General features: G+C 41.9%; 1 protein-coding gene across 2 annotated transcripts in view; it reads left to right on the plus strand.

Moving 5' to 3' along the window:
* The window catches only part of abr (ABR activator of RhoGEF and GTPase), a 222,573-nt gene that overhangs the window by 87,416 nt on the left and 109,609 nt on the right, over positions 1 to 25,548 (plus strand). Inside the window, exons 1-3 of one of the 2 annotated variants that reach the window (XM_038975581.1) lie at positions 13,288 to 13,759; positions 19,415 to 19,513; positions 22,999 to 23,184. In XM_038975581.1, coding sequence (XP_038831509.1) covers positions 13,577 to 13,759; positions 19,415 to 19,513; positions 22,999 to 23,184 — 468 coding nt within the window. In that variant the 5' untranslated portion in view covers positions 13,288 to 13,576. Of the gene's footprint in view, positions 1 to 13,287; positions 13,760 to 19,414; positions 19,514 to 22,998; positions 23,185 to 25,548 lie in introns of those variants that run through there. The other variant, XM_038975573.1, reaches the window with a different exon arrangement.

Raw genomic sequence — 25,548 nt, forward strand, 5'->3', positions numbered from 1 at the left:
CCAAAGAGAGGAGTAACAAAAAGCCGAAATAGAGATAAAATTAATCACTAACCTTTGATGATCTTCATCAGATGACACTCATAGGACTTCATGTTACACAATACATGTATGTTTTGTTCGGTAAAGTTCATATTTATATCCAAAAATCTGAGTTTGGGCGGGACGCTACTGTCTCACTTGGCCAAAAGCCAGAAAAAATGCAGAGGGCCAAATTCAAATAAATTACTATAAAAATCAAACTTTCATTAAATCACACATGAAAAATACCAAATTAAAGCTACACTGGTTGTGAATCCAGCCAAAATGTCAGAATTCAAATAGTATTTTCGGCGAAAGCAAACGATGCTATTATCTGAGGATAGCAACAGAGTAAACAAAGAGAGAGAATCATATTTCAACCCTGCAGGCGCGACACAAAACGCAGAAATAAAAATATAATTCATGCCTTACCTTTGACAAGCTTCTGTTGTTGGCACTCCAATATGTCCCATAAACATCACAAATGGTCCTTTTTGTTCAATTAATTCTGTCGATATATATCCAAAATGTCAATTTATTTGGCGCGTTTGATCCAGAAAAACACTGGTTCCAACTTGTGCCACGTGACTACAAAATATCTCAAAAGTTACCTGTAAACCTTGCCAAAACATTTCAAACTACTTTTGTAATACAACTTTAGGTATTTTTTTACATAAATAATCAATAAAATTGAAGACGGGATGATCTGTGTTCAATACAGGATTAAAACAAACTGTAGCTAGCTTTCTGGTCATGCGCCTCTAACAAACAGTACACTTCAAGTGACCCTCGTTCAAGATGGCCGTACTTCTTCATTACACAAAGGAAAAAACCCAATTTCTAAAGACTGTTGACATCCAGTGGAAGTGGTAGGAACTGCAAGAAGGTCAATTAGAAATCTGGATTTGTCCTCGGGGTTTCGCCTGCTAAATAAGTTCTGTAATACTCACAGACATGATTCAAACAGTTTTAGAAACTTCCGAGTGTTTTCTATCCAAATCTACTAATAATATGCATATTTCATCTTCTGGGGATGAGTAGCTGGTCGTTGAATTTGGGTATGCTTTTCATCCAAACGTGAAAATGCTGCCCCCTATCCTAGAGAAGTTTATGCAATAATATTTTTTTTACAATGAAATGTGTATATATATATTTTCCTAGTTATGATTAATGTATTGTTCGGTTCGCAGTGCATACCGAACCGTGGACCCTATACTGAACGGTTCAATACGAATACACGTAGCGTTTCAACCCTAACACGCACACGCACACAAGCAAACACTGGAGTAAAGAACAGTATTGCAGAGGTGCACAACTCCGGCTTGCAAGGTCTGGGGCCGGGTTACTTCTTATTCCTACTGTGAGAGTAATTCATTGTGGTCACAACCAATGTTCCCTCTAATATTTTTCTGCTGAGCGCAAACTTGAACATTGTGAAACATCTGTGCATCTTCTAGTGCGTGTTTACTGTGAACACTGAGGCTGTAACCACTTTAAATTGTAGTTTTAAGTGGCCAAGTAGGCTAGAGTGGCTATTTGATCATAATGTAGGCCTACCAGAGTGGCCTCACATAAAAAACGATGGAGAAAATGCATCACATAAGATTTTAACATGGAAATGGCTGTTCTATTATTCAGCCTACAGTAGCAGCCAATGTGTGGTGTTCAATGTAGGTCTATATTCAATGAGACTTAAAAAAAGAAAACATGCAGGGCATTGACATTAACCTGTTTATCCACTTGTCCTTCAGAGAATGAGGTGACTGAAAATGTTGTGTTTGAAGCAAGAAACCACCAATAAAATGCATGATTATTCCCATACCATTATTACAGAAAATCTGACAAATTATGCTACCTATTGGCTACATAGCTCATTCAAGCCTCTCTTAAAATACAACACTGCCCCTTTAGGACAAAAAAAAGCTCTACCTGTCTTAATTTTTTTGTGCTTTTGTAGGAAGCAATCACTCCCCTATTGCTGACTACAAATGATCTATAACTAGGCTAATAACTCACTAGCTAGCAAAGGATATGAACAAAATGTGCACACGTGGCTACATGCAGCTCTTGTTTTGATCTCAGCTGATGGCGAAACTCGAGTCACACCGCATTATTTCTGCCTTGTACACAAATTCATGTTGTTATTCCTATGAACAGAGAAAGTGAAATATTCCTTCGATATTAGAAAAACCCAAGCCGTTAATAATAACAGCAACGCAAGCCTATAGATGCACTTTCCTACTCATTCATTACTGCTGCAGTGCTTATTACATCATTCATTACTGCTGCAGTGCTTATTACATCATTCATTACTGCTGCAGTGCTTATTACATCATTCATTACTGCTGCAGTGCTTATTACATCATTCATTACTGCTGCAGTGCTTATTACATCATTCATTACTGCTGCAGTGCTTATTACGTCATTCATTACTGCTGCAGTGCTTATTACGTCATTCATTACTGCTGCAGTGCTTATTACGTCATTCATTACTGTTGCAGTGCTTATTACATCATTCATTACTGCTGCAGTGCTTATTACATCATTCATTACTGCTGCAGTGCTTATTACATCATTCATTACTGCTGCAGTGCTCTAGAAAGTTGAGTGAAGTTCAATCTTGTGCTTCTCTCTGTTGGCTGATATTTCTTCTGCACGGCAGTCCCAGGGAGCTGCGCGACAGTCTCGGGGGACTGCGCGTCCGCATGCAGTTTAGAGGGAACATTGCTCACAACTGCACTTCAAAACACAGTTTGAGAAGAAAGCCACAATGCTTTGTGGGAAATGAAGTCCTCCACTACCCACTGATGGTACAAATTACTGTCTTTGGTAACATTGTGCCTACTTCCTGTAGGCCCATGTAATTAACCACTAGAATTCTTTCTTCACAGTAACACTGCAGGTGCTGCATTCATTCACATCCTCGGAATGACATCGGTAGCTATTAGCACTAAGCTACAATCTGCTGTCCTCTCTCTGAGACATAGGAGGCCTTTTCACACTGCATGGTTCTTAGCCCCAGGCTAAGACTGTCCCTGGGCTAGCTTATCCTGTGTTCACACAAGCATCACACAAACTAACCCAGTTGTTGGGAATACCTCCTCAATGAGCAGAGCCCAAGGGGTACCGTACTAATGTCAGTGGTGATATTAGTGACAGTAGGTTAGGAGCACTGTGTGTGTGTGCACAGGTGTGTCTCTCGATCCTTACACACTGGGCTCTCGGCAGGGACAGAGCTGAACCCGTCCTGACCTCCATCTTCCACAAAGGCCTCAGGCTGACTGAAAGGTCATGTGAAACAGCCATACAAAAATGGAATGTGTGTAAAAAGGTTATGAAAAAAAAGCTGAGGCCTGGAGTGTAGTTTGTAGTGTTAAGTCACACTGTATTGTGAACTAAGGAGAGACCGCTTTTAGTCAAATTGACTTATTTTATACACCTGGAATCTCTAGTTCATGCTGAATAGAACAACATTGTCAGTTGTTCCAACAGAGTAGCTTGCGATCATATCTCTATATCATTGTGACCCAACAGGTTTCCTTCCTCATGTACTATGGTACAGTACAGGCCAGTGGTACAGCTCCATCTCCACCTAGTGGTGGGAGAGAGACATCGCACCAACAGACATTTCCTCTGCAGCAGTGGGTTCACACAGCAAATTGATCTGCAAAAGGATGACTCATGAAGCAATGGTCAGAACACATAGGCTGCAACAGAGCCTGGACTCGAACCCAGAATCTCTAGTGTCACTGCAATGCAGTGCCTAAGACCACTGCGCCACTCGGGAGGCCCTTTCCACACCATTTCGCCCAGTGGGAGATGCTATTCATCAGTGGGCATAGATTTCAGTGAGCATAAGGGTGCACACACTGAGAACGAAATCTATTACATCTGCCAAACTACAGTATGGATGTTACTGTTTCTTCAGGGAGTGCTTCTACACCTGCATTGCTTGCTGTTTGGGGTTTTAGGCTGGGTTTCTGTACAGCACTTTGATATCAGCTGATCTAAGAAGGGCTATATAAATAAATTTGATTTGATTAGTAACAAAGATGAAGTCATGTGTTCGCTGAATTCCCATTGTTTGCTATTTCATCCAGCCACAGAAGAAATATAAGCTAAGCAATTAATTTTTATTCGAATTTCACATTTTTAAAGTTACTAGATATTATTTACACAAAGTAATGAGACTGGGATTGCAAATATGCCTCCAGGATAATATGGTAAAGTTGGCCTCATGTATAGGCACTCTAACAAATAGATAAGACCAAGGACATCCCAAATCAGTGAACAGTTTTTAATGAAGCTAGCAACGCTGATGCCAAATTTCTAAAAAATATATATTTTTAATAAATTGTGAAAAAAGTACCCAAATATCATACTTGAGTAAAAGTTTAGATACTTTCATAGAAAATGACTCAAGTGAAAGTCGCTCAGTAAAATACTACTTGAGTAAAAGTCCAAAAGTATTTGGTTTAAAAAATACTTAAGTATCAAAAGTAAATGGAATTGCAAAAAATGTACTTAAGTATCAAAGTAAAAGTATGAACCATTTCAAATTCCTTATATTAAGCAAATCAGATGGCACACTATTGATGGGGGGCACACACTAGCCAGGGGGGCACACTCCAACACTCAGACATAATTTCCAAACAAACCATTTGTTTTTAGTGAGTCCGCCAGATCAGAGGCAGTAGGGATGACCAGGGATGTTCTCTTGATAAGTGTGTGAATTGGACCATTTTCCTGTCAAAATGTAACACGTACTTTTGGGTGTCAGGGAAAATGTATGGAGTAAAAAGCGCATCATTTTCATTAGGAATGTAGTGAAGAAAAAGTCAGCAAAATATAAATAGTACAATACAGATACCCCCAAAAAAACAACGTAAGTAGTACTTTTAAGTCTTAAGTCTTTTAACTTTTTTTTTTCAGTAGTGTAAAGTACTTATCACATTGGTGTAGAGAGAGAGATGCTCACACACATACAGCTTATGAAGCTAGGTATACTGTAAAACTCACACTATATCACACACATTAATAGATTGCTTCAGTTGGATTAAAGTCTGTTTTTAGTAGTTGAAGAGGTCTACATATTGTGAAGTATAGGGAGAGAGACAGATGTTCACAAACACACAGTTTATGCAGCTAGGTCTACTACTGTACAACTCACACACATATCATGCATATCAATGTATTTAGGCATGATCATTGATCACACTGACCTGAAGTATTTTAAACATTTGTTATGCAAGTGGACAGGGAACAGTTCATCTGATTTTGTTAATCTAAATGCAAATCATAATTCTGTGATTGACAGTATACAGGTATTATTGCATGTTGACTCACCAATCACAGTGAAATTAGATACAATTTAGCCATGATTAGGGCTGTGGCGGTAAAGAATTTCGTCAGCTGGTGATTCTCAAACAAATCACTGTCGGTCTCACAGTAATAGACCGTTAATTAATAAAGACATTTAGCATCTCCTGGCTTTTTAAAAACGAATCAAATAGAAATATTTTCTCCGAACGATTTGGGGGTGTTGAGTTGTTAACAAAGAAATAGGTACTCCTATATGCTTAATTTAGTTATTAATGTAACTTTAGTTGTTCTACAAACGTTGGGCTATATGTTTGGATTTTTAATACATAGTAAGGCTGCATGATGAGACTTTTATGATGATTTGAAAAAGTTGCTTGAAAGGCATGAGCTCTGCTTAGTTTTTTGGGCAGGCTGTACTCACTCCAATAGTCTCTCAATCACAATTTGACAAGCACTTGATAATGCCTCGAATTTCATGGCGGCATCCCCTTTCTGGCCTTAATGCACCCTAAAAAAAACATGCCTTTTGCAGGCCGGAGTGCTGAGTTGTGCCTTTCTGCCTGCGTGTGCTGCGTAATCCGAAGTCTCTCACTCACATGGCTCTCCATCATGTGATCGGGTCTTTCTCACAGGCTACAAGTGAAGACAGACACTTCGGGGACGCAACTGCGTGCGTCCTTATCCAATTCCGAGGTGCATATTGAAGATATTGGAAGAACTGTCCACATTTACTTTGTCAGCCAACAAGATGAGTAGGCCTAACGAACAGCAAAAGCACTAGCCTATGTCAATCTACAATCCCCCATAGTACAAAAGTCAACCTATTCTATTCTGTGCGAGAAATACTTTTTCCAAACATAGTCTGGGACAGTTGTGGGATGCGATAGATCCCAAATTAATACAACCATTAGCATCAAAAACTATTAGGCTATTTCTTCACATTATAAGCGCAGCAATGGCCACATGGTACTGTAGTTAGGCTAAAAGCGCAAATTTTCCATTAGCGGAAAACACCATTATCAAAAGTGACCGCCAATGCAATTATGCATGTAATGCTTTTATTTTAAAGGTGCATTTTTACAGTGAAAATGATCGTCCCCAAACTTAACTCACGCACTGCTTAGAAATGGCAGTTAGGCTCTTCACCCCTTGTAAAGCGGATTAATATAATTCACAAGTGATAGGCTAATATTGTCACCCATCAGACAATTCTTGATTTAATCTCGTCTTTACATATACTAAATAATGTGACATTTGTTTTTATTTAGAATGGACCATTATCATGCACCTGTCTTGAAACAGGGGCAGCGGGAAAAATACATGTTGTTTATGCACTTAAATAGCGAATGGAGGATGCTTTTCCCGTGGTTTATTTTCATGCCAGCCAGGTAGGCTATACTCCTGTTGTAAATATAAGCAATGTGCTTAATATTAGGAATGTTGAGAAATAGATATAGTAGGCCTAGCCTATAGAAAGCTGATGGGATTCTCGTCTTTTTATTAGAGACCATCACAGTTTTCTCCTGCAATTGCATAGCCTATAGAAATGTTGCGCGACATGAGCTCATGGGCTCTCATGAATGTCAGAGTGATTAGAGGAATAATAGTGCTGAGTACCAGGCAGTTAGCAAGTTTGGTAGGCTACTAATGACCAGCACCATCAGAGCTTGGAGAAGCCTAATTACCGTGACTAAACTGTCATGTGGAATTTGACTGCCTTCATGACTAGTGACCGCCGGTGTTGCGGTAATACAGTCACCGCAACAGCCCTAGTCATAATCAGTTTCATATATGTAATTCAGGGAAATTTAGTAGATTAGCTTGATAGTGGCGTTGTTGGTTGGCTAGCAAGCAAAACTTGACGTTACACATCGTTCACCTTTGGGAAAACTGGTCCAGCCACTTGGTAGCTAGCTATCATTACTTCAAATAAAGCAACATGATGTACTAATATGAAAGTGCAATTGTAACTATAACGTATAAACCCACCATAGTGATGTCGGTGAAGAAGTTACAAGACCATGAAACTTGCCTATGGAGCAGCAAGAGGAATTGCCCCTCCCCACCTTCAGGCTCTCCTCAAACCCTACTTCCCAACCTGAGAACTCTGTTCTGCTACTGGTCTCTTGGCCCTCCCACCCCTACGGGAGGGCAGCTCCCGCTCAGCCCAGTCCAAGCTCTTCTCTGGCCTGGTACCCCAATGGTGGAACCAGGTTCCCCCTGAAGCTAGGATAGCAGAGTCCCTGCCCATATTCCGGAAATATCTGAAACCTTACCTCTTCGAAGAATATCTTAAATAACCCCCCCATCTTAATAGCTATGGCTTTGCTGATAGCTACTTTGAGGAAAAATGTACTTACTGTAATTGTCCCACCTAGCTATCTTAAAATTAATGCACTTAACTGTGAGTCTCTCTGGACAAGAGCGTCTGCTTAACGACTTAAATGTAAATGAGGTCCCAGATGGAGGGTTCTCGTTGAATGTTGACATGCATCGGACAGTCCTTGCACTTTGAAACCCACACCCATGGTGTCTTATAGCACCACCCACTGGGTGAAATGGCAGAAAAAAGACAGTAACGCCGGGTGTGTGCACAATGACAAGAAGCGCAGCAGATGACTGCAGTCTGAACACACACATTCGATTTGGTCACTTGCCACTTGGACAGTCGGTATTCCAAAACGGAATAGAAAAACGAAACTGATTTGAGCATTAAGGCCGACAATGTGAACAAGGCAATAGTTGGCTATACATTCCTGCCAGGGAGACTGACTAAAATCATTATTTGCTGTTGATTGAGCAGAATTGAGAATCTAGTGTTGGGTAGAAAACTATTAATGATGCTAATGTAGGCTAGTTACTGTATGAGTGTTTAATGGAGACTGTTTCTATATGTACAGTCTATTCATAAAGTATTCAGACCCCTTGACTTATTCCACATTTTGTTACGTTACAGCCTTCTGAAATTGATTAAATACAAATAAATCCTCAGCAGTCTACACACAATACCCCATAATTACAAAGTGAAAACAGATTTTAATAATTTTTTTCTAAATTGATTTAAAATACAAAACAGATCATTTATTTACATAAGTATTCGGACCCTTTGCTATGAGACTTAAAATTGAGCTCAGGTGCATCCTGTTTCCATTGAGCATCCTTGATGTTTCTAAAACTTGACTGGAGTCCACCTGTGGTAAATACAATTGATTTGGGCATGATTTGGAAAGGCATACACCTGTCTATATAAGGTCCCACAGCTGACAGTGCGTGTCAGAATTGTCCATAGAGATCAGATCTGATGAAGGGTTCCAAAAAATATCTGCAGCATTGAAGGTCCCCAAGAACACAGTGGCCTCCATCATTCCTAAATAGAAAAAGTTTGGAACCACCAAGACTCTTCCTAGAGCTGGCCGCCTGGCAGGGACAGGGAGACTAGTCAGGATCGAGGGAAAGATGAACGGAGCAAAGTACAGAGAGATCCTTGATTAAAAACCTGCTCCAGAGCGCTCAGGACCTCAGACTGGGGCGAAGGTTCACCTTCAAACAGGAACACCTCCCTAAGCATATGGCCAAGGCAACGCAGGAGTGGCTTCGGGACAAGTCTCTGAATGTCCTTTAGTGGCCCGGCCAGAGCCTGGACTTGTACCCGATCGAACATCGAGAGAGACCTGAAAATAGCTGTGCAGCGACGCTCCCCATCCACCCTGACAGAGCTTGAGAGGATCTGCAGAGCAGAATGGGAGAAACTCCCCAAATACAGGTGTGCCAAGCTTGTAGCGTCAAACCCAAGAAGACACAAGGCTGTAATCGCTGCCAAACGTGCTTCAACAAAGTACTGAGTAAAGGGTCTGAATACTTATGTAAATGTGATATTTAAGTTTTCTATTTTTAATACATTAGCAAAAATGTCTAAAACCTGTTTTTGCTTTGACATTAGGGGGTATTATGTGTAGATTGATGAGGGGGAAAAAACAATTGAATCCATTTTAGAATAAGGCTGTAATGTAACAAAATGTGAAAAAAGTCAAGGGGTCTAAATACTTTCCACCTGCAACAATTTCAAAGATTTTACTGAGTTACAGTTCATTTCGGGAAATCAGTCAATTGAAATAAATGTATTAGGCCCTAATCTATGGATTCCACGGTGGGAATACAGATATGCGTCTGTTGGTCACAGATACCTTTAACAACAAAAAAAGTAGGGGCGTGGATCAGAAAACCGTTCAGTGTCTGATGTGACCACAATTTGCCTCATGCAGCGTGACACATCTCCTTTGCAGAAAGTTGATCAGGCTGTTGATTGTGGAATGTTGTCCCACTCCTCTTTAATGGCTGTACGAAGTTGCTGGATATTGGCGGGAACTGGAACACACTGTCGTACACGTTGATTTAGAGCATACCAAACATGCTCAATGGGTGACATGTCTGGTGAGTATGCAGACCATGGAAGAACTGTCACGTTTCAGCTTCCAGGAATTGTATACATATACTTGAGACATGGGGCTGTGCATTATCATGCTGAAACATGAGGTGATTGCGGTGGATGAATGGCACGACAGGATCTCATCACGGTATCTCTGTGCATTCAAATTGCCATCAAATGCAATTGTGTTCATTGTCTGTTGTCCATACCAAAACCCCACCGCCACCATGGTGCACTCTGTTCACAACGTTGACATCAGCAAACCTCTCGCCCACACAACGCCATACATATGGTCTGTGGTTGTGAGGCCGGTTGGACGTACTGCCAAATTTTCTAAAATGACGGAGGCGGCTTATGGTAGAAAAATTAACATTACATTCTCTGGCAACAGCTCTGGTGGACATTCCTGCGGCCAGCATGCCAATTGCACGCTCCCTCAAAACTTGAGACATCTATCACATTGTGTTGTGTGTCAAAAACTGCACATTTTAGAGTGACCTTTCATTGTCCCCAACACAAGGTGCACCTGTGTAATGATCATGCAGTTTAATCAGCTTCTTGATATGCCACACCTGTCAGGTGGATGGATTATCTCGGCAAAGAAGAATTGCTAACTAGCAGGGATGTAAACAAATTTGTGCACCATATGCAAATAAAGCTTATTTCTCTCAAATATGTAACATTTCTGAGACACACACACACACACACACACACACACACACGTACACACACACACTCACACAGTTGAAGTCGGAAATTTACATACACCTTAGCCAAATACATTTAAACTCAGTTTTTCATAATTCCTGACATTACATTTTTTTTAAATCCCTGTTTTAGGTCAGTTAGGATCCCCACTTTATTTTAAGAATGTGAAATGTCAGAATAATAGTAGAGAATTATTTATTTCAGCTTTTATTTCTTTCATCACGTTCCCAGTGGGTCAGAAGTTTACATACCCTCAATTAGTATTTTATAGCATTGCCTTTAAATTGTTTAACTTGGGTCAAACGTTTCGGTTAGCCTTCGACAAGCTTCCCACAATAAGTTGGGTGAATTTTGGCCCATTCCTCCTGACAGAGCTGGTGTAACTGAGACAGGTTTGTAGGCCTCCTTGCTCACACACGCTTTTTTCAGTTTTGCCCACAACCGTCCTTCACGGTTGGGATGGTGTTCTTCAGCTTGCAAGCCTCCCCCTTTTTCCTCCAAACATAACGATGATCATAATGGCCAAACAGTTCTATTTTTGTTTCATCAGACCAGAGGACATTTCTCCAACAAGTACGAACTTTGTCCCCATGTGCAGTTGCAAACCGTAGCCTGGCTTTTTTATGGCGGTTTTGGAGCAGTGGCTTCTTCCTTGCTGAGCGGCCTTCCATGTTATGTGGATATAGATACTTTTATACCTGTTTCCTCCAGCATCTTCACAAGGTCCTTTGCTGTTGTTCTGGGATTGATTTGTACTTTTCGCACAAGTACGTTCATCTCTAAGAGACAGAACGCGTCTCCTTCCTGAGCAGTATGACGGCTGCGTGGTCCCTTGCTGTTTATACTTGCGTGCTATTGTTTGTACAGATGAATGTGGTACCTTCAGGTGTTTGGAAATTGCTCCCAAGGATGAACCAGACGTGTGGAGGTCTTGGCTGATTTCTTTTGATTTTCCCATGATGTCAAGCAAAGAGGCACTGAGTTTGAAGGTAGGCCTTGAAATACATCCACAGGTACACCTCCAATTGACTCAAATGATGTCAATTAGCCTACCAAAAGCCATGACATCATCTTTCTGGAATTTCCCAAGCTGTTTAAAGGCACAGTCAACTTAGTGTATGTAAACTTCTGACCCACTGGAATTGTGATACAGTGAAATAATCTGTCTGTAAACAATTGTTGGAAAAATTACTTGTGTCATGCACAAAGTAGATGACCTAATCGACTTTCCAAAACTATAGTTTAACAAGAAATTTGAGGAATAGTTGAAAAACTAGTTTTAATGACTCCAACCTAAGTGTATGTAAACTTCCGACTTCAACTGTATATACACACACACTGAACAAAATGTGTATATATATATATATTTGGGAGATAGTAGCAATAATTTCCCTGTGTGTCTGTCAGTTCCATCAGGTTTTATCTTTACTTTTTAAATCTCACAATCTGCTCTGCTTTATGTCAGCAATACTGCTGTCTCAGGTCACATGATCAGCATGTTGACCTCTGGTTGGTTGGCCTGCAGAGCTCTGAGGAAAGGGGAAACACTCAAACCCAAATATTTTTTCTTCATGACTTGCAGGAAGCCATTTCTCTGTTTTGAGGTCTGAAGAGATAGTGTTTTTAGATATCTGTTTGCTGCTTCTTTTCTGTTTTTTCACATTATTTTTTAAATGTAATATCCTCAATTAATTTGATACAAGTGTACAGACACATTACATTTGATATGGTATGGTCAATAGAGGAGAGAACAAGATATGATATTATTTGCAGAACTGAAAAGCTATAAATGCTTTTCTCTTGTGAAATGCAGGTTGTAAAATGATTAATACAACCCCTAACAGTAGAAGTGTGTGTGATTTGACCATAGCTGGATTTTACTTTGGGTGTGTCAGTGTCCCCTATGTCTAACAGGGTCCCATAGTACTTCTCATTGACTAGATCTTTTCATCGACACTGAGTCCCTCTCCATGGAGTCTGAAGGCTATTGGACAGTGGGAGGTCCTTTCCACAGGCCTGTTATAAGTGTCTGTCTGTCTGTCCAGTCACTGACTCACTGTTTGGTTGTGCTGAACAAGGGAGCATGGCCATGGGTCTATTAGGAGAAAACCAACTAAAATAAGTGTAAAAGTTTCTACCCTGCTGGAAATACACGCTCAGCAATACTGAAGAGCGCCCTGTGTGTGTACTCACGCATGCGGACATAATAACTAATGTCTTTTATGTTATGCACTCTGATCTTCATCACTAGATCACACTGGAAGTCAGAAAGATCAGTTTGACTGCTGAAAAAGTATTTTTAAAGTTATTTTTTAATTCCAAGTGCTGGCTGTCTTTTTATATCATAACAGAAGTAGCTGCTTTATATTTTATGTCCATTTATTTTCATTTAACTACTATATATGTGGTGATGTTTCTTGTGGTGATGCGTCACTCCTCTCTTTTTTATGTGGTATGTTTATTTGGTCACGAAGCCATCATTCTATAGGCCTACTCTGTGCTTGTGCAGAAACCTCTATATATTCAGGAAACGGCACCTGAACTCTGACCTATAATTAAATACATCTAGAACAGCATTCACTCAGAGAGAGAGTGAGAGAGAGCGAGACCCTGTGAGGAAGTGACTGGGGGTTGTGCTCTCTGGCCGTTGCTGTGGATAGAGGAGGGGAGGTGGGGGGAGGCCTCATCGACAGAGGCAGAACAGTGACACACACCAGGAAGACGGGGGAAGGGAAAGAGGTAGGCGGGGCTCTCTCCTCATGTTCGTTTGTGTTACGAAGCGAGTGTGTATGTGTGTGTCTGCTGCGCACCAAACCAGCAACAGCTGAATGAAGTGGAGCTCCAGCTAAAGGCTATCTGGCTCTTAACAAAAAGATAAGGAACAAGAAGAGGAAGAACATAAAGACAGACAGTGAGAGAGACTAAACAGCAGAACATTACGTATTTCAAGGAGGGCTGAGGAGGGTTGTGGGCCCTGAAGGAAGGACTAGACCGGCTTTCTGCACTGGAGGAAGGACTGATGTGCCAGGTCAGGCCGAGAGAAGCCTGAAGAAGGAAGGGAGAGAAGGAGCAAGACAGGGAGCAGGCCTTGTTAGGAGGACCATGGAGGTGGATGAAGAGAAGGTGTTGTGCTACCTGGACAAAGTGCTGGAGGATGAGGATGAGAATGTGTTTGAGTGTGGAGACATGGACCTGGAGAGTCCACTCCCACCAGGAGACATGGACCTGGAGAGTCCACTCCCACCAGGAGACATGCTGATGACTCCTGTCCACAGGCAGTTCAGGGTGAGTCTCAGGCTGCGTCCACAATGGCACCCTGTCCCCTATATAATGCACTTATTTTGACCAGATAGGGCTTGACAACATAGGCCTTTGGCCAAAAGTAGAGTGCAATATGTAGGGAATAGGGTAGACACACATATGTAGGGAATAGGGTGCCATTTCAGATTTGTCCTCAGCCTTCCACTGAAACAGGATTTGACAGCAGGAAGAAACTGCCAACGCACCACTGCTTGCTCACTCATACACAGCCTAGGTCTTTACTGTGTGCCTGGCTTATTGGTGTCTTTTCACAATGTGGCCTCACTGCGTGCTGTGTGTGTGTTTGCAGACCACTGTGAAAGGGTTGTGTGTGTTGGCCAGAGAGCTCCTACTGACCCCTCAACCTGATGGGTGGAGACATGCTCCAGTCTGAACCAGATTTACTCTCCTCCTGTCACGTCGTATTTATCTCTGGCGAGAGGAGGGATGGAACGAAGGAGAAAGAGAACGAGAGGAAGTTAATGCTGTCAGAATAAAGATTTCAGTGACGTCAGTCGCACTGACTGATGTGTGTTACAGTGAGACCATGAAGCGTGTGTGTCCCTACAGGTAGGGCTTGATCGCATAGTGCGCTATGTAGGCGATAGGGTGCCATTTCAGATTTGTCCTCAGCCTAATGATCTGACGGGGAAGGAACTGCCAATGCAGGCTAGGCCTATACTGTGGTGTCAGTATAAAACTTTAAGTGACGTCCCTCACGCTGACTGACGTGTGTGTGTGTGTGTGTGTGTGTGTGTGTGTGTGTGTGTTCCTACATGTTGAGTTGGACTGATAAAGAAAGACAGTGCTGCTTTTAGCCAGCCTCTTACCAGCTGAGTCACCTGGCTATAACACAATAACCAGTGCATCACTGTGATTGGGAAAAGAACATTGAACTCAGCGTTGTTGAGTACTGTACAGTACATGCCTAAGTCATAAACTAGGCAGGTTTCTTAGAAAAGGTGCAGTAAACTCCTAGGTCACGTTTAGTGAACTCCTAGGTCACGTTTAGTAAACTCCTAGGTCACGTTTAGTAAACTCTTAGTACCCAAATGTTGTGGACCGCTGCAGATAGAAATGTAATCAGTAATTCCTTATTCCACATGTCAGAAATGCGTGTTTGTTGTGCCACAGAATATATTTATATGTGAAAGTTCCACAACGTTGTGCCTACAGGTTCGGGAGCGTCTTCCAGACATACAGTAGCCCTCTGGAGAAGAGTTTTTCCTGTCTGTCCTCAACCTGCACTACTTCACACTGGGCCTGGGAATTACACAAGAGTCTACTGGCTCTTTATAGGCATATTTATCTGTTTGTGTGTCTACCAGAATGCTCAGGATGATTACAAGCAGAGTGCTTTGAGGCCAATGTTTAGGAGAGAGGAGTTACTGTGACTTCAGTGTGTTTTCTTTGGTCTATGAAATAACATAGACCTCTGTGCAAACAAACACACTGCCACGTCACAGAACACAGAACCTGAGCCTGGCCTTCAGTAGCTCAGCCACATCTGTGTGTGTGTGTGTTTTGTTTCATGTCACAGTGCTTGTCAGTCTGCTGCCTGTCTGCAGAATAAAAGCCCTATATAGTGGAAAACCTGTCAAACCGCCTCAGCACTGTAAAGCGTTGTGCAGCGTTGTAAACTGCTGTAAAGCCTGCATTAGCACGCTGTTACTGTAGGAAGTCCTGGCTCTGTTTCATTTTCCATTTGCCTAAGCGTGGCCATCAGAAACACCACAGCATTTCCTGGAAAGGACCCCGATGCCACCTCTGTTTCCTTCAGCAGTGCGTTGGGCAACCTGTTAAGTCATCCTGACTCCTATTAGGACTACTAGAGGAGCACCGTTCTCAGTGCACTATCCTGGTCGAGCCTAGAGGCACAGATTTACACTACTGTTCAAAAGTTTGGGGTCACTAAGAAATGTCCTTGTTTTATAGAAAAGCAATTTTTTTGGTCCTTTAAAATAACATCAAATTGATCAAAAATACAGTGTAGTCATTGTTAATGTTGTAAATTACTATTGTAGCTGGAAACAGCAGATTTTTTAAATGGATTATCTACATAGGCGTACAGAAGCCCATTATCAGCAACCATCACTCCTGTGTTCCAATGGCACGTTGTGTTACCTAATCCAAGTTTATAATTTTAAAAGGCTAATTGATCATTAGAAAACCCTTTTGCAATTATGTTAGCACAGCTGAAAACTGTTGCCCTGATTTAAAGAAGCAACAAAACTGGCCTTCTTTAGACTAGTTGAGTATCTGGAGCATCAGCATTTGTGGGTTCGATTACAGGCTCAAAATGGCCAGAAACAAAGGACTTTCTTCTGAAACTCGTCCTCTTTCTATTCTGGTTAGAGACCGTTTGCGCTGTTCTGTGAAGAGTAGTACACAGCGTTGAACGAGATCTTCAGTTTCTTGGCAAATACTAGCATGGAATAGCCTTCTTTTCCCAGAACAAGAATAGACTGACGAGTTTCAGAAGAAAGTTCTTTGTTTCTGGCCATTTTGAGCCTGTAATCGAACCCACAAATGCTGATGCTCCAGATACTCAACTAGTCTAAAGAAGGCCAGTTTTGTTGCTTCTTTAAATCAGGGCAACAGTTTTCAGCTGTGCTAACATAATTGCAAAAGGGTTTTCTAATGATCAATTAGCCTTTTAAAATTATAAACTTGGATTAGGTAACACAACGTGCCATTGGAACACAGGAGTGATGGTTGCTGATAATGGACCTCTGTACGCCTATGTAGATAATTCATAAAAAATCAGCCATTTCCAGCTACAATAGTCATTTACAACATTAACGATGTCTACACTGTTTTTCTGATCAATTTGATGTTATTTTAATGGACAAAAAATGTGCTTTTCTTTCAAAAACAAGGACATTTCTAAGTGCCCCCAAACTTTTGAACGGTAGTGTACATTTTAGTCATTTAGCAGACGCTCTTATCCACAGCAACTTACAGTTAGTGCATTCATCTTATGATAACTAGGTGGGACAACCACATATCACAGGCATAGTAAGTACATTTTTCCTCAATGAAGTAGCTATCAGCAGTCAGCGCTAGATGAAGGTTTTGTTTAGCATAATTTATCCAGGTTAGTCTCATTGAGATAATCTCTTAAGCAAGGCAGACCTAGTAGGACCTGGTAAGAGAGCGACTGTACTCAGTTCTGGTAGTTCAGTCTGATGCCACTAACTAGTAAGACCTCTTACCCTTAACAGTGGAAGTGGAACCTCCCATGTCCCATCACTGTGATGACTTAGTGTAAGTCGGATCCGTGAGGTCATTGGGGTTAATAAGGTGAGGTCACTGTACAGTGTGAACCCCTGGTACTCCGTCTCCCTGCCTGTCTCTTATCAGCCTCTGCTCATCTTTGCCTGCTGATTACATGGGAAGGATTTGCTTCTGTTAATAATTAATCCACCTCCCGTCTCCACTCATTCTGCGCACAACACACACAGTCACGCACACACACACAATTCAGCAGAAATTCCCAGTAGACAGCCTCATCAACAGTTGTCAGATGGTATCAAAGATTCTGTTTTACATGTATCATTTGTCTGTTTGCTCTGATACAATATGTTACTTTTCCTTTGTTACCTTCACCTGTTGACTGCAGCTATATGTTAAAGACATGCTCCGGTACTTTGGCTGCTAGTAAGTCTTTTTTAAACATCCCGCTATGGGCTGGATGTGTCAATGTGTAGTTCATACTTATTCTATGAGCAGAATTACTGTTTTACCTCAATTAGCCAGGAAATCCCTAGTTCGAAAGCGCCTGTTTTCTCGAAGTTGTGCGGCACCATTGTCCCTACATTTACCCCCAAGTGGGCCTGCACCCTAGCAATTAGACTTTTGGCCAATGAGCTACAGCCCCTCACCATTTGATTGACAGCTAGCAAGACTCGCACACAGTAGAGCGAGAGAGAGAGAGAGCAATGACGTGGTGCACATATCAGCGCATTTGTGATGTATTAATCCAAATTTTGGCGACCACCTTTTGGCTCGTGGGCACTACTTTCAGAACTACTGGCAAAAAAGTATACAAAGTACCAGAGAATATCTTTAAAAATGGTTGGTGTGGATACATTATAAGAGCCATGGGACTAGTTTGTGTGGTTGGTCATTAAGTTGACCCTTGAGTTCTATGGGTGTGGTGAGAGAGACAGTACGCTGTAATAATACATTATACTACTAGGCCCTGTCAAAAAGTTTCATCTAACAGGTTTTATGAGAACACAGTCTCTTGTTTTCCTTAAAGGGGCAATCTGCGGTTCAAATAACTACAAATAACTCCCGCCCCTGTTTTGGTAAAAAGCTCAGGGATGGGGCTGAAGAAATGTAACCACTCTCATATTCGTAGACAGAACTATGTATGGAAATGTATGTATGATAGTTTGAACCATGTTTTCAAGCTATACAGCATTTGTTTACAATTACATTGTCTACAAACAATGGAATAAAACAAGCTTATATTTTGGCTTCTGATGGGGTATGACCGTTCTTCAAGAATCAATGGATATCATTGCTTTAGAATTCCAAAAATGGATGGACCAATCACAGATTACCACTTTAAGTTTTAGTGTGAATTAAATTAAAGCATATAAATGGAAGTGCTCAAAAAGCCTCTAAATTTGGTTTACAGGCTATTAGTCTTCTGGGTGGGACTTCCCCAAGACTGAGCAATACAACTGTACCATTTCTGTCATGTTTCCAAAAGGAAAATAAACCCTTATTGTTTTTCCCAGACATGTTTGGTATTAAAATAAACAGCCAGTATTTTATTAATTCATGTGATCTGGCTGTTGAGTCTTCTACTATTCTCCTTTCACATGAAATAGTATTGTAACTGAAATCCAAACTGACTACTTTTAAGGAACAGGAGGAATGAAACTAGTTAATTCAACCCTGAGAGCCACATGAGTCGGAAGGAACTGTAATATGGGTTTGTATTGTCAGAACCGGGCCCTTTGATCAAACGAAAGCACCTGTCTAGGGCTGTAGCTTACATTGTGCTCTCTGGGTGTACACTGCATGTGTGTCACCTGTTGAAGGCTCGTTTTGAAACGCACCCCTGGTGTGTGTGATTGTAGGTGTGGTTTAGTAGGACAGCAGACAGGGTGAGCTCCTGGTCCTGCTTTAACAAGGAGGGTCTGAACCTGCCCAGCCTTATCCACACACACTCTCCCTCACACTCTCTCTTCCTACCTCCTCCCTCGCTGTCTCTCAGGGCCAAAACAAACACCTCCACTTGGACTCGATTGCCCTCTGCCTGCCTAGTGCCCATGACTAATTGTGGGAGGAGAGTAGAGGGCACCAGGAAAATGGCCTCTCTTGTACAAATACAAACATATGTGCACTCATACAAGCTATGTACACAGTACACAAAAATTCCCGTCAAGACTTGAATCCGCTTGGATCCTTTCCTTTCCAGTGAGAGGCCTCACTTAAAGTTATGAGCCAGTCCATAGTGTTTGTGCACGTGGCTCTGGCCCTACAGACAGAGCCAATGTGTTTATTCCAGTACTGTGTTGAACACCACCATGCCCTGCCACCGCTGTTTTGACATACTGTAGTATCATAGTAGTATATAGAAGCATGTATGACTGATGTCCTTTTCTTTTGGTGTCTCTGCAGGGTGACATCGAAAAGGGTCTGGAGATGAAGAAACTGGTCCTGTCTGGCTTCCTAGCCAGTGAGGAGATCTACATCAACCAGCTGGAGGCTTTGCTTCTGGTGAGGCGTGCGTGCACACACACACACTCACTATCAAGGACACGATGTGGCGGACTTACCCCCGCTCTTCCCTTTCCTTTATGTAGTGCTGTCTGTGTGGAACTGTGCTGGACAGCATTAGCCCTCAGGCCAGTGTGTCGGCACCATGGTGGCTCCAAGTAGAGCCGCATGGGAACTGGGTTCCTAAAAGCATTATGCGTTTTCGAGAAGCTGTGCTCTCATCTCTGTGAGTGCTATTAGTGGTTAGTGGTCAGTCATATTTAGAACAGAACAAAGGCCAAGCGTATCCTGAACCAGAGAACACAATGACTGTGTACCCCATGCAACTGCAGCTTGATGTCACATCCTGCCTGTCTCTGCACAACTGTAAAATGGGTTCAGTATTACAAACCAGGGTCTTAAACAGGAACACCAGTTACGAGTGCAGTAGGTAGCCTAGCGGTTAGGCTAGAACGGGATCCTGAGTGGCGCAGCGGTCTAAGGCATTGCATCGCAGTGCTAGAGGTGTCACTACAGACCCGGGTTCGATCTCGGGCTGTATCACAACCAGCCGTGATCGGGAGTCCCAAAGGGCCGCGCACAATTGGCCCAGCATCGTCTGGGTTAGGGGAGGGTTTGGCCGGGGTAGGCAGTCATTGTAAATAAGAATTTGTTCTTAACTGACTTGCCTAGTTAAATTAAGTTTAAATCTAAAATTAAATAGTGTTGGGCCAGTAACCGAAAGGTTGCTGGTTTGAATACCTGATCCATCAAGGTGAAAAATCTGTGCCCTTGAGCAAGGCACTTAACCCTAATTTGTAAAACAACACATTTCGCTGCACCTCTCCTGGTGTATGTGACAATAAAACATATATATATATCTCAGTTTTATGTGGAGTGGTGCAGGGCAGAGGACTGGATGGACGGCTGTGTGTTGTGGTGTGTCCTGCAAGATTTCAGTGGGCCTGGCAGGTCTGGCGACACACACCGGGGCGCTTTCCTGGTTGAGAGGTGATGGTGATGAATGGTGGTTGTGTTTATCTGGTTTGGCTCCACCTGCTCGACCAGCGCCACTCTGCCCAGACACACACACACACACACACACACACACACACACACACAGCCCAGCGCATTGAAAACAATGATGTCCGGCTTCGTCCTGCCATGGCAGTGTTTTACCTATCTGGATACAGCATACAGTTCCTACAGAAAGTATTCATACCCATTGAATTTATTGCACATTACAGTGCTGTGAAAAAGTATTTTCCCCCTTTCTAATTTTCTCTACTTTTGCATATTTCAGATCTTCAACCAAAACCTAATATTAGATAAAGGGAACCTGAGTGAACAAATAACACAACAATTACGTACTTATTTAATTAACAAAGTTATGCAACACCCAATGCCCCTGTGTGAAAAAGTAATTGCCCACTTACGCTCAATAACTTTTGCTGCAATGACTCCGACCAAACGCTTCCTGTAGTTTGTTGATCAGTCTCTCACGTCGCTGTGGAGTGCATTCCACAGGAAGAACCTCATACCAACAGTCAAGCATAGGGGTGGTAGTGTGATAGTTTAGGGATGCTTTGCTGCCTCAGGGCCTGGATTACATGCCTTACTAGAAGGAACCATGAATACTGCTCTGTATCAGAGAATTCTACAGGAGAATGTCAGGCCGTCCGTCTGTGAGCTGAAGCTGAAGCGTAGCTAGGTCATGCAGCAAGACAATCAAGTCTACATGAAAAGGGTTAAGCAACACATTTGAAGTTTTGGAATGGCCTAATCAAAGTCCAGACCTAATCCCAATAGGGATGTTGTGGCAAGACTTGAAATGAGCCGTTCATGCTTGAAAACTCACAAATGTCAGTGAGTTAAAGCAGTTCTCTATGCAAGACTGGGACAAATTCCCTCCACAGTGACGTAAGAGACTGATCAACAACTACAGGAAGCATTTGGTTGCAGTCATTGCAGTTAAAGGAGGAACAACCAGTTATTGAGTGTAAAGGAGCAATAACTTTTTCACACAGGGGATAAGTTGCATAACTTTGTGAATTAAATAAATTAAATAAGTATCAATGTTTTGGTTATTTGTGAACTCAGATTCCCTTTATCTAATATTAGGTTTTGGTTGAAGATCTGATAACATTCAGTATCAAAAATATGCAAAAATCAAGAATATCAGAAAGTGGGCAAATTATTTTTCATGGCACTGAATGTTGTGTTACAGCCTGAATAAAAAATGGATTCAATGTATTTTTTCCCATCCATTTGCACACAATACCCCATAATGACAGTGAAAACATGTTATTATACATTTTTGCAGATTTATTGAAAATTAAATACAGAAGTCAAATTTACATACGTATTCACACCCCTTTGCTATGACACTCCAAATGGAGCTCAGGTGCATCCAATTTCCTTTGGTCATCCTTGATGTCACTACAACTTGATTGGAGTCCACGAGTGGCCAATTCCAATTGTTTGGACATTATATATATATATATATACACAGTGGGGCAAAAAAGTATTTAGTCAGCCACCAATTGTGCAAGTTCTCCCACTTAAAAAGATGAGAGAGGCCTGTAATTTTCATCATAGGTACACTTCAACTATGACAGACAAAATGAGAAAGAAAAATCCAGAAAATCACATTGTAGGATTTTTAATGAATTTATTTGCAAATTATGGTGGAAAATAAGTATTTGGTCACCTACAAACAAGCAAGATTTCTGGCTCTCACAGACCTGTAACTTCTTCTTTAAGAGGCTCCTCTGTCCTCCACTCGTTACTTTCTGAAGGCACTGTAAGCCTATGAATCATAAACACGGATGTTTATTACAATGGGTCAACACAGGGCATTTAGCCCATAGCATTGCTTATGAAAGCTACCATGCTGTAAGCTTATGAATCGTTTTTGAATAGTAACACTATTGTTATGACACTGATTTTCAACCGGGATGTGTAGATGGAGGACCTTAGCAACACATGAATGATGTGGTGGTGTGATTCTGTTTTGATTGGAGGGAAAATATTCGGGATATCACTGCTCCTCTTGTTTGGATTTCCCTCAGGATATTGAAATTCTTATCTGTACTTGATAAGCCTGGGATCATCCGCCATTCCCTGGCTTATCAAGTACAGATAAGAGTTTAGCTATCCGGAGTGAAATCCAAAAAAAGAAGAGCAGTGATGTCACTGTAGTGCTCAGGCTTGGTGCCTGCGCAAACATTTCTTAACAACATTTTGGGATGTTTGGTTCGATCTGTAATCGTGGTCTGTTCAGAGCTGTGTTTCCATCAGTACTAAAAGGAACAGCTCAGCTCTTCTACTCTGTTCTCCAGTCTTTGGTCATGCTGCAGCGCCCACCCCTAATAATAAAGCACTGCTGAGCACCGCCCAGGATCATGATGATTTATGTGTTGAAAGCGTCAGTGCAGGTATACACACATACCGATACAAACACACACTATCTCTTAACTGAATGTGTGTGTCCTGTGTGTGTGCAGCCCATGCGCCCCCTGAAGGCGACAGCCACCACGTCCCAGCCGGTGCTGACCATACAGCAGGTAGAGACCATCTTCTATAAGATCCAAGACATCTTTGAGATCCACAAGGAGTTCTACGACGCCCTCTTCCCTCACATCCAGCAGTGGGATGAGAAGGTCGCCGTCGGACACCTCTTCCAGAAACTGGTAAGGGAGGCAATCAATCAATCAACCAACCTGTCAGTCAATCATTCAACTGGTCAATCTATCAATTTATCATCAAGATTGATTTTTGATTGAGTTGAATTAGGTGTGTTAGTAGTACTGGGTTGGAAAACAAACCTGCACAACTCTTGAGACTCCAAAAAGATGGAAGAACAGGTGGTTGGAGGACAACTTGGAAATCTAGTTCAAATGAATTGTATTCCAGTGTCTGCCTGCCTGCCAGTGCCTCCCCTTCCAAAGCATAGTCTACTAGTCTACCAACGTTACAAGTGTTATTTTAGAAATTAGGGGGAGAGAATTTTTATTAGAGAAAAATAAATTATAGTATCCTTAACAATGCTAGTAAAGGATACTATAAGTATCAGGTTTCACATTGGATTTATTAACTACAAAAAGGTTAGACGTGTTTTTATTTATATTCTGGTGCTGCTCCACACACGCAAGCTTGTTAGCTAGTTAGCTAGCTCTGGTCCAGCGTTAAGCCAACTTTCTGAAGTTCAACTTCAAATACATTCATAGTTCCTTCATAGAAGCCGGTCATCCGTGGGTATGATTATGCGGGCCTAATGCAGGTGTCATTAACAACAAGATGCCCAGCGCTTCCTCCTAGCTCTCTCCCCACATGTAATATTTCAGTCGCAAATCGCGCCCTACACTTGTCTGTCCAATGCATTTAAATAGCTTGCCTGCTCCATACTAAGCTGCTCTATCCGCTAAATGCACATCTGTATTTCAGATGTTTAAAAATGAACAGAAAGGAACAATATAATCAGTTGCTTTTTGGGGGTTCGATCTGAACCAGTTCAGAACTTTATTTTGCCGGTCAGAACAGTGGAACGGAACATAAAAAATTATGGTTCTGTTCAGAAAGAAACGATTGGGAAATTATTTTGATTCCAACCCCTGATTGTAACTGCATAGATTTCACATGTATGGTATCACCTCCCTCTGTTCAATCTATTCCCCTCTAGGATAAACATTCAATTACACTGGGGTCTGCTCAGACATTAGTCTCTATGCTGCTCCTACTCCCCTATCCATCTCTCTCCCTTCCATCAGTTTCTCTAACAGGCTGATTTCTGACAATTAAATGTTCATGTACTGTAGGGTCTTGACCCAATAATTGGGTTTTTAAAATGTAAACATTTATCTCCCTTCTCCTGTCCCTACTACCCTCTCCCTCTTCTGTCTTTTTTTATTTCTCCCTTCTGCTTCTCTCTCCCTCTCTCTCTCTCTATTTCTTCTTCCTCCTCTTCCTCATCACTGTCTCTCCTTTGTCTTCTTTCTCCCCCATCTCTCTCTCCACGTCTCTCTCCTCTCTCTCCCACTCTATGCCCCTACTCCCTCTCAATAAGTAGACAGTGCAGTATCGGTAAGTGAATTTTAAAGTGATGCTCCAGAACTTTTGTAGAATTTCAGCCAGTAGTTTTGAAAGTGGTGCTCGAGCCAAAACGGGTCCCCGTTTTTGGTGTACTACGTCATCCATTTGGTATGTCCTGCACATTTTTTTTATTTTTTATTATGTGTTATGAATCCAATTCGAATAAAATGTACACCGTCTCTTTCCTGGATTACACTGCTCACTAAACCCCAGAGTGTGGAGCCTGATTGGTTTAGGGAACGGTTCCATGAATCTGATATGGTTAGGAGTGTTCTGTCTCATAAGGAAGGTCTCTAAAGGAGTTAGGGCTCTCCATGTGATACAACACCACTCTGACAGAGCAGACTGATGTGATTAGCAGTTAGTACGGTGTTCCACTTAGTATGGTGCTCTGCATTTATGTGAATATTGTTTTGTTGTAGAAGCAAAGTTTTAACCTCCATTTTCAATTGGATAGAAACGTTTCTAAATGTTCATTATACTGACGTAACTATATATTAGGTTAACTCATTTAGTACGTTTTCAGTGGAAGACATCAAATTACGCATGTGCATGCGCACACACACACACACACACACACACACACACCACAGATGTTTCGCCGACATCCATTAGCAGAATCATCCAGTTCCGTCTGGGAGGTGTGTGTGTGCGTGTGTGTCGCATGGCGACTAAACATTTAGACAGGCCTGTCTGTAAGGGAGCCACCAAACAGTGTACAGATGGTGTCATAATTACACAGCACACTCCCCACTGCTCCCTGTGTTTTTACTACCGTAGAAACAGAGAGGGAGATGGAGGGGGATCCAAGGAAAGAAGCTAGGGGAGGAGAGAGAGGAGGGGAGCAAGAGGGATGGAAATCGTCAGTGTTCCAACTCTTTTCTTTCCCTCTTTCTCTCTTTCCCTATTTCTTTCTCTCTCCTATCCTCTCATATATATTTCTCAACCTCTCCTATGTCTCAGGG

Source organism: Salvelinus namaycush, chromosome 3, assembly GCF_016432855.1.
Source record: "Salvelinus namaycush isolate Seneca chromosome 3, SaNama_1.0, whole genome shotgun sequence".
In the NCBI taxonomy this organism is placed as follows: Eukaryota; Metazoa; Chordata; class Actinopteri; order Salmoniformes; family Salmonidae; genus Salvelinus; species Salvelinus namaycush.